Source organism: Phocoena phocoena, chromosome 3 (genome assembly GCF_963924675.1).
Source record: "Phocoena phocoena chromosome 3, mPhoPho1.1, whole genome shotgun sequence".
NCBI lineage: Eukaryota > Metazoa > Chordata > Mammalia > Artiodactyla > Phocoenidae > Phocoena > Phocoena phocoena.
Genome location: NC_089221.1, coordinates 162,992,191 through 163,002,293, shown reverse-complemented (window position 1 = coordinate 163,002,293; position 10,103 = coordinate 162,992,191). Strand labels below are relative to the sequence as shown.

Genomic DNA, 10,103 nt, shown 5'->3' with positions numbered 1-10,103 from the left:
AGTGTGCAGGCTTCTCATTGCGGTGGCTTCTCTTGTTGCAGAACACGGGCTCTAGGTGCGTGGGCTTCAGTAGTTGTGGCTTGCAGGCCCATTAGTTGTGGCTCTCAGGCTCTAGAGCACAGGCTCAGTAGTTGTGGCACATAGGCTTAGTCACTGCGGCATGTGGGATCTTCCTGGACCAGGGCTTGAACCCGTGCCCCTGCGTTAGCAGGCGATTCCTAACCGCTGCACCACCAGGGAAGCCCTAATCGTAGATTTTAAAATGCCATGCAGGCATGATAGTTCCTAAAAAAATTAAATATTTTAATTTTTAATAAAAGGTTTTAATTTTTAGTATTAGAACAAAACGTATGGTACTTAGAAGTCATTAAATAATTACTTGGTGAAGGAAGAAATGAGTAGAGCAACCAGAAGGGAATAATTGTTTAAATGACTTCTCTCAAACAAGTGATGTCTGTGTGTCTGTTTCATGGTAAGTCATGTCTCTATTTTCCAGTAGACTCATCAACAACATGGAATCAGAAAACCAGACTGGTGTCTCAGAATTCCTCCTCCTGGGCCTCTCAGAGGATCCAGAACTGCAGCCCCTTCTCTTTGGGCTCTTCCTGTCCATGTACCTGGTCACTGTGCTGGGGAATCTGCTCATCATCCTGGCCATCAGCTCAGACTCCCACCTCCACACCCCCATGCACTTCTTCCTCTCCCACCTGTCCTTTGTTGACATCTGTTTCACCTCCACTATAGTCCCCAAGATGTTGGTGAACATCCAGACAGGGAACAAAGTCATCACCGATGCAGGCTGCCTCATTCAGGTGTATTTTTTCATGGTTTTCATATGTATGGACAATTTGCTCCTGACCATCATGGCTTATGACCGCTACGTGGCCATCTGCCACCCTCTGTATTATGCAATCATCATGGACCCCCGTCTCTGTGGTCTGATGATTCTTTGCTCCTTGTTCATTAGCATCATGGACACCTTGCTCCACAGTCTGACGGTGTTGCATCTGTCCTTCTGCACAGACTTGAAAGTCCCCCACTTCTTCTATGAACTTGCTCAGATCCTCAGACTCGCCTGTTCTGATACTCTTATCAACGACATCCTGATGCATCTAGTGACTAGCCTGTTAGGTGTCGGTCCCCTCTCAGGGATAATTTTCTCTTACACTCGCATTGTCTTGTCCATCCTGAGGATCCCATCAACTGGTGGGAAGTGTGAAGCTTTTTCCACCTTTGGGTCTCACCTGTCTGTCGTTTTCTTATTCTATAGGACCTGTGTTGGAGTTTACCTTAGTTCTGCAGCTACTCTCTCCCCCAGGAGGAGGGCAGTGGCCTCAGTGATGAACACTGTGGTCACTCCTATGGTGAACCCCTCCATCTACAGCCTAAGGAACGGAGCCGTAAAGGGAGACTTGAGGACACTGATCTCTGGAACATTTTCTTTTTCATGATTCTGTCATCTGCCTTGGGTGTGGGCTTCTAGAAAGAGTCAAAGGGAATGAAATACTGGGTATGCAAGAATTCCTGACTCTTCCAAAATTCAGTTCTCCTAGCAACGTGATTAATCATGGGTTTTCAAATCAGATATCTTTGTATTAAATCCTTCTATACTGGGAATTCCCCGGAGGTCCAGTGGTTAGGACTCTGAGCTTCCACTGCAGGGAACATAGGTTCGATCCCTGGTCGGGGAACTAAGATCCTGCAGGCTGCCATGCAGCAGCAGCAGCAGCAAAAAAAAAAAAAAAAAATCCTTCTATCCTGTGTTTTACTACCTGTCACTTATCAGCTACCTTAACTCTCTGAGTTCAGTTGACATCTATAAAATAAGCAAAATGTTACATATTTAATAGTGATATAGGGACTATATCTCATATATGGCAATATATATGTGTACAGTAAAATCACATGTGTAATTATCAGGTGTTAACCAAAGTCAATTAATCTCAATAAAGCTGGAGGAAAAAATTATCATCAGATGTGCAGACCATGTGTTTGTAAACTTGTAGTGAACACTCATTTGCTTTCACATTATACTTAGATAAACCAGTTCTCGTTTCGTTTCTCCCTTCTGAGTCATCCTGATTTTCCTCATTTCTGCTGCAATCTATGCAGAGAAATTGATTTGAATAAAGTCAATTGAGAGTTTTTATTTAATCCATGAGTTATATAGAAGTGCATTTTTTAGTATCCAGTTATATGGAGGACCTCTTTTCCTTCTTTTGTCATTGGTTTTTAGTATCATTGCGTTGTGGCTAAAGAACACACTGTATATAATTTTAATTCTTTGAAATTTATTGAGATTTGCTCTCATGCACTTGTGGTTAAACTTAGTAGGTGACCTGTTGACGCTGAAAGATCAATGTGGACAACGATTGAGTGCATTTTCTATATAGGGCCAATAGGTCAAGTTGGTTAATCACGTTGAAATCTTATTTTTACTGAATTTTTTTTTTTTTTTGGGGTACGTGGGCCTCTCGCTGTTGTGGCCTCTCCCGTTGCAGAGCACAGGCTCCGGACGCGCAGGCTCAGCGGCCATGGCTCACGGGCCCAGCCGCCCCGCGGCATGTGGGCTCTTCCCGGACCGGGGCACGAACCCATGTCCCCTGCATCGGCAGGCGGACTCTCAACCACTGTGCCACCAGGGAAGCCCTACTGATTTTTTTTTTTGTCTCCTTGTTGTATCAATTATGGAGTGATATATGCTAAAATCACCCAGTGTGATATAGAATTTGACTATCTCTGCTTGCAGTTCAATCAATAGACTATTGAGGGGCTTCCCTGGTGGTGCAGTGGTTAAGAATCCACCTGCCAACGCTGGGGACACGGGTTCGAGCCCTGGTCTGGGAAGATCCCACGTGCCGTGGAACAGGGAAGCCCGCGAGCCACAACTACGAAAGCCTGCACACCTAGAGCCTGTGCTCTGCCGCAACAAGAGAAACCACTGCAACAAGAAGCCCGCGTACCACAACGAAGGGTATCCCCCGCTCACCTCAACTAGAGAAAGCCCATGTGCAGCAACGAAGACCCAACGCAGCCAAAAATAAAATAAATAAAGTTATATATGTATAAAAAATCAATAGACTATTGAATACAAATTCAGAATTATTATGTTTTCATGGTGGATCCAATCTTCTATCTTTATGAAGTTACCTTTGTTATCTCTGGGTGTAACAAATGTTTTTGCATTAAAATCTACTTTGTCTGATAGTAATGCACTGTAGTTACACAACCTTTTTCTGGCATCTACCAGGTGATGGGAAACCTGGCTGCAGTCCATACTGGTTTGCTTCCAGTTCCCCTCTATTACCCAGAGACATTCCTTTGGGAAGCCAGCCCAAGGAGGGGAGACCCTTTACTCTCACTCTTTATCCCTGGTCTTGTAGAGATCTAAAGCTCACTTGGTCCCTTAGCTGCCTCTTGTAGACCACCTCAAGGGTAAAACCAGCCCCAGTGTCTGCCTCACCTCTCTGGAACCCTGTCCTCTCCTAGTCTCCATGCAGTGATTTCTTTTCTGTATGAGTTTAAGGTGTACAATGTACTGATTTGTAAAATGCTTATACTTTGAAAAATGCTTGCCACCATAGTGTTAGCTACCCCCTCTATCACATAATTACCATTTGTTTTTTGTAGTAAGAACACTTGATTGATTTTCTTAGCAACTTTCAAGTATACAATACAGCATTGTTAACTAGAGTCACCATGCTGTGCATTAGATCCCCAGAACTTATTCATCTTATAACTGGAAGTTTGCACCTTTTAACCAACATCTCCCAATTCCCACCCCCTCCTCCCAGAGCGCCTGGCAAGCACATTCTATTCTCTATTTTAATGGGTTCAGCTTTTTGAGATTCCACTGCAGTGATTTCTTACTAGTATTTAGATCTTTGTTGCTTTTTAGATTTTTTTTTTAATGTACACTACATGCATACTTTTCATTGTCTTCAGTTGGAGAGTTGGTCTAAATTTCCCAGCCTTCAATTACCAGCAGCAGAAGTCCTGTATACAGATTATTAAATCAATACTATCTTAGGTTTGAAGCTAAATTTCTGTACCAGCTAAATCAGACTTATGGAGGACACAGTCTTCTAAAGCAGAAGTACCTTTTTTGTTTTTTTTTTTTGGCCTGCGCCTGCCAGTACTTGGAATCTTAGTTCCCTGAACATGATTGAACCCGTGACCCCTACGGTGGAAGCATGGAGTCCTAACCACTGGACCCCCAGGGAATTCCCCAGAAGTACCTATTTTCTGAGGTGAGTTCTGTGTACTTTCTGAGAGTGGGGTAGGGGGGATGCTTGTATGAATGGAGGGCTGGTTTTTGTCCCTATGATGTAATAAAAAATATTTGGTCTTTGTTCCCAGTTTCTGACACAGACTCCTAAAACCCTTGGAACCTCCAGAGTGAAAAGAGTGTCTTTGGCATGTTAATGAGATAACTCTTGGCTAAGCGGCTTCTAGAGAGCTTCTGGGCTTGTTGCCAGAAAGACTGAACTTTGATTAGAGGGTTGGAACTTTTCAGCCTCAAACCCCCACCTGTGGAGGTATTGAAGGCTGAACCAATCACCAATGACCAATGATTTAATCCACCTTGTCTATGTAATGAAACCAACATGAAAACCTAAAATGACAGAGTTCAGAGAGCTTCCAGGTTGGTGAGCCAGAATGCATCTATAGGGAATTCCCTGGCACTCCAGTGGTTAAGAGTCCTCGCTTTCACTGCCAAGGGCTCTGGTTTGATCCTTGGTTGGGGAACTAAGATCCTGCAAGCCCGTGTGACACAGCCAAAAAAAAGAAAAGAAAAGAAAAGTTTGCTCCCTACCCTATCCTTGTTCTTAGCTAAAATCTGAGACTCTTCCATGAATTTTTATAAGTAAAGTTTTACAAACTTCATATAAAAATTATACAAGTTGAGCTGCAGTGTTTCAAATAAAATGTAACAGACAGATGAATAATGATCAACAACTCCAAGGGAAATTCAAGATGCATTTGAAAATCCTTTGAGTCTGCTTGTTTTCTGCATCTCAGGAGGAATTTAGTTTTTCAGACGTTTTTGCCCAGCCGCTAAAGCCCTGGTTCCCAAAGGGAAGTATTGAGCAATTTTACCAGTACTCCCCTAAATCCCCCCAACCCTCCCACCCCGCCTCCAACCTCAGCACTATTCTCCTTTGGAGCCAAATAAGTCTGTTTCGGGAGGCCATCCTGTGCACTTTGAGGTGTTTAGCTGCATCCCCTGCTTCCACCACTAGATGCCAGTAGCACCCCACCCAAACCAAGTTGTGCTACCCAACACCAATCTCCAAGCATTGCCAAATCATTTCCCATTGTGAACCATCGCTAGGGGGGAAAAATAGTTTAACTGAAGACAGGTAAGTTCTCTTAGCGTAAAGTAGGCATTTATATGCATGGTTCAATTATTAATACATAAAGGCGAGCGACAATATTGAGCTTTACCTGTGCTGCTGGAAAACCCAGACAGTTAATCCCCCCACCTCCCGCCATTTTGTGTTCTAGAAACCAGTACTGCAAAGAACCTCTCTTCCCCATAGGAGGAGGATAGGACTCTTTAGTGACCTCCTTGTTTCCTATGACAGGGCCAGACACACACTCTCCAATTCCCATTCTTTTGTCTCATAAATGAGTAGGGGAACTGTTTGTCCCCCTCCCTGACAAACTAGCTAGACATAGAGATTAAGCATTTCTTGCTCAACTAACAGAGTCCCCTGGTTACAATAACAATCCCAAGTGTAAAATCCCTCCACCTATAATTTGCTTATTCCTCCCTATGAAAGTCTAAGGCAAAACCATTCTGCAGAGACACTCTGATGTTTGGATTGGGGGTGTTTTCCTTATTGCGTTAGCCTGAATAAAACCAATCTCCCTACTAGCTCACTTTTTATTGTTTGTCTTTGACAAAAAGTAACAAAAAAAAAAAAATGAGGTGGAAGAATGAGTGAACTTGATTGGAAAAGGGCACAAACTTCCAGTTATAGGATTAACAAGGTTGGGGATCCGAGGTGGAGCACAGGTGATTATAGCTAATAATGCTGTATCCTATACTCGGATGTTGCTAAGAGAGTAGATCTCATATGTTCTCACAGCAAAAAAAGAAATGGCCACTATGTGATGGGATGGAGGTGGTAGCTAACACTCTGGTGGTAACCGGTTTGCAATTTACAAATGTATCAAAGCAACACATTGTACACCTGAAACTTACACAATGTTATTTGTCAATTATAGCTCAATAAAGTTGGAAAAAGGAAAGCAAAAGAAAAGAAAAGATTTGGGAACCTCAGCAGAGCACTAATGAAAAGCTCACCCTCCCAGTATTGACCAGGGGACTTTCGGATAACTCTGCACTCTTTAAGAGGTACAAAGGTGAAAAAAAAAAAAAAAAAAAAAAAAAAAGAGGTACAAAGGTGGAAGCAAAACATGGCAAAGGGAAAAAAAAAAAAAAAAAAAGCCGGGAACGAAGAGGTTCTTGTTGCCTCAGCCCACTACCAGCATCATTCTAACTGCTGATCCCATGTAGAAAAACTATGGCATTGATAATTCATTTAAAAGAATCATTCTTATCCATTTGCAGCAACATGGATGGACCTAGAGCATATTATACTAAGTGAAGTAAGCCAGACAGAGAAAGACAAATATAAGATATTGCTTATTATTGCTTATATGTGGAATCTTAAAAAAAAAAAAAAGATACAAATGAACCTGTATACAAAACAGAAATAGACCCACAGACATAGAAAACAAACTTATGGTTACCAAAGGGGAAAGGGGGGGGGGATAAATTAGGAGTTTGGGATTAACATATACACATTACTATGTATAAAATAGATAACCATCAAGGACCTACTGTACAGCACTGGGAACTATACCTAATATTTTGTAATAACCTATAAAGGAAAATAATTTGAAAAAACATATATGTATGTATAACTGAATCGCTTTGCTGTACACATGAAACTAACACAACATTGTAAATCAACTACACTTTAATAATAAATTTAAAAAAAATTTTAAAGAATAATTCTTGTCAGTAAAGTGCCAAACACGTGAAAACCATAAGAAAACTTTATTTTCCTGAAGCTAGTTATTTTAGAAAGACTAACAGAAATCCAACCTGGCACACCAGAGTTTTAGATAAACAGAGCTGGCTGGGGAATGTAGTCCTAAACTTTAACTGTGTCACTAGTATCAATTTATTTAAAGTAGTATTTGAAGGGGTGTGATAGGGAGGGTGGCAGGGAGATGCAAGAGGGAGGAGATATGGGGATATATGTATGTGTATAGCTGATTCACTTTGTTATAAAGCAGAAACTAACACACCATTGTAAAACAATTATACTCCAATAAAGATGTGAAAAAAAATAAAGTAATATTTGAAATCAATATGTTCTCCTCAGGTCTCTCTATATAGAGCAGGCAGGATCTGAAGTTTTACATGAATGGCACTTGTGGAAGTTGCAAAAGTGTGGGCCCTGGAGATAGAGCTATATTTCTAGAGAAAAAGGAGAGAATTTCTACAGTCACAGACTGGGGGGGTGGGGATGAGGAAGCTGTAGCACCACAGAGCATAGTTCAGACCCTTTTATATACAGTTAGTAGGAATTTATAAAATAAATAAATGCTCCATTGACAATTTTTAGAGGCTTCGATTTCTTTTTCTTTTTTCTTTTTTTCTCAGTGCAGAAAGAATTCAGCAAGAGGCAAAGTGATAGGTAAGAAGTAGACTTATTGAGAGAGATGCACACTCCAGAGACAGTGTGGGCTATCTCAGAAGGCAACCAAGGCTTCAATGTTTTTTTGGGTTTTTTTGGCCTTGCCATGTGGCTTGTGGGATCTCAGTTCCCTGACCAGGGATTGAACCCGGGCCACAGCAGAGAAAGCCATGAATCCTAACCACTAGGCCACCAGGGAACTCCCTTCAATTTCTAATGTTACAGTTTATAAAACATTTTTGTTGAATTCTGCTACTCTACTCAGAAGTTTCAAGCAGTTCTTCTTTCATTGGAGATAACTTTCCATGTGTGGTCTCAACTGTATATTCACAGATTTTCATTTCTCTCTTTGCCTGTGCCTCTCTCAAGGGATATCCTTAAGAAGCAGGGAACTCTACAAACTTTATCATCATTATTGTCACAGCAGTGAAGTAGGTGTCACACCACTTAATTTCCCAATTTTTTTTTTTTTTTGGCTGTGCCATGAAGCTTGTGGGATCTTAGTTCCCTGACCAAGGATTGAACCTTGGCCTTTTTCATAGCCATTCTGTTAGTTAAGTAGTGGTATCTCATTGTGGTTTAAATTAATTAGCCTTTCCTTAATAAAGTTGAGCACTTTTTCATATATTTATTGGCCATTTGAATATCTTGTTTTGTGATATGACCAGATTTATTTTTGGCCTATTTTTAAATTGAGTTGTCTATTTCTTATTGAGTGGGAAAATTTCTTTACATATTCTGCACATGAATTATTATTATTTTAAAAAATTTTATTGGAGTATAGTTGATTTACAATGTGTGTTAGTTTCAGGTATACAGTAAAGTAGTTCAGTTATACATATACATGTATATGTATATTTATTCCTTTTCAGATTCTTTTCTCATATAGGTTATCACAGAATATTGAGTGGATTTCCCTGTGCTATACAGTAGGTCCTTGTTGGTTATCTATCTATCTTATATATGTCTATCTTATATATAGTAGATATATACACATATACATATAGATGTATATGTTTTTCTTCTGCTTTGTGGGTTACTTTTTCACCATCAGTGGTGTTTTTTGATGAGCAGTTCTTAATTTGGTCACACTATGTGGCTTGCAGGATCTTAGTTCCCCAACCAGGGACTGAACCTGGGGCCACAGTGAAAGCACTGAGTGCTAACCACTGGACCGCCAGGGAATTCCCAAGCAGTTCTTAATTTTAATGTATTCCAGCTTCTCAAATTTTTCCCCCCTTTTGTCTCCTATTTAAGAAGTTTCTGCCTACTCCAAGCCATAAAATCATGGATTTTTTGGTTTGTTTTTTTTTTTTTTTTGTGGTACGCGGGCCTCTCACTGTTGTGGCCTCTCCCGTTGCGGAGCACAGGCTCTGGACACGCAGGCTCGGCGGCCATGGCTCACGGGCCCAGCCGCTCCGCGGCAAGTGGGATCTTCCCAGACCAGGGCACGAACCCGTGTCCCCTGCATCGGCAGGCGGACTCTCAACCACTGCGCCACCAGGGAAGCCCCAATCATGTTTTTCTCTATAATTTTTGTTTTACTTTTCACATTTAGTTCTGCCATCATTTTAGAATCATGGGGATCAATTTTCATTTTTTTCCATGTGAATATCCAATGGACCCAGCTTTATTGGAAAGACTGTCCTTGTCCCACTGTAGTCATTGCTGTCATACTAGGCGGTCCTGTGTGTGTGGTTCTGTCCTCTTGCACTGGTCAGTTTTCTACTCTTTTTTTTTTTTTAAATAAATTTATTTACTTATTTTTGGCTGCTTTGGGTCTTTGTTGCTGGGCATGGGCTTTCTCTAGTTGCGGCGAGCAGGGGCTACTCTTCGTTGTGGTGCTTGGGCCTCTCATTGCAGTGGTTTCTCTTGTTGTGGTGCATGGGCTCCAGGCATGTGGGCTTCAGCAGTTGTGGCTCACGGGCTTAGTTGCTCCGTGGCATGCGGGATCTTCCTGGACCAGGGCTCGAACCCGTGTCCCCCGCATTGGCAGGCAGATTCTTAACCACTGTGCCACCAGGGAAGTCCCAAGTTTTCTACTCTTGCACCAATCCCAAAGGAGAGAGGCTTGATTCTACTTACATAAAGTTCAAGAAACAGGCAAAACCCTTCTATGATGTGTAAGAGAGGAAAAATCCCAAAACTTTTCTTCTACATTTATAGGTTCTTGGCTGGGGCTCTGTAGCAAAAGTAACGAGAGAAAAGCATACAAATCTGTTTTACATGACCCTAAAACCTTCATAAGGAAATGACAACACACAAAAAAGTGGTTAAATCTGAGCACTTTTTTATGCTAGGTTTGATGCAGACTGGAAAGCCATAGAAAAATGTGATTGAACAAAAGGATATGAGCTAAGGGTAGTAAACTGAAGGAAATTTAGC

The 10,103-nt window shown here is 41.5% G+C and overlaps 1 protein-coding gene across 1 annotated transcript; it reads left to right on the top strand.

Moving 5' to 3' along the window:
• Positions 1 to 512: 512 nt before the first annotated feature.
• Positions 513 to 1,451, top strand: LOC136119860 (olfactory receptor 7A10-like). The gene has a single exon (XM_065873115.1). It carries the CDS (start codon positions 513 to 515, stop codon positions 1,449 to 1,451), a length of 939 nt encoding a protein of 312 aa, XP_065729187.1.
• The last annotated feature ends 8,652 nt before the right edge of the window (positions 1,452 to 10,103 follow it).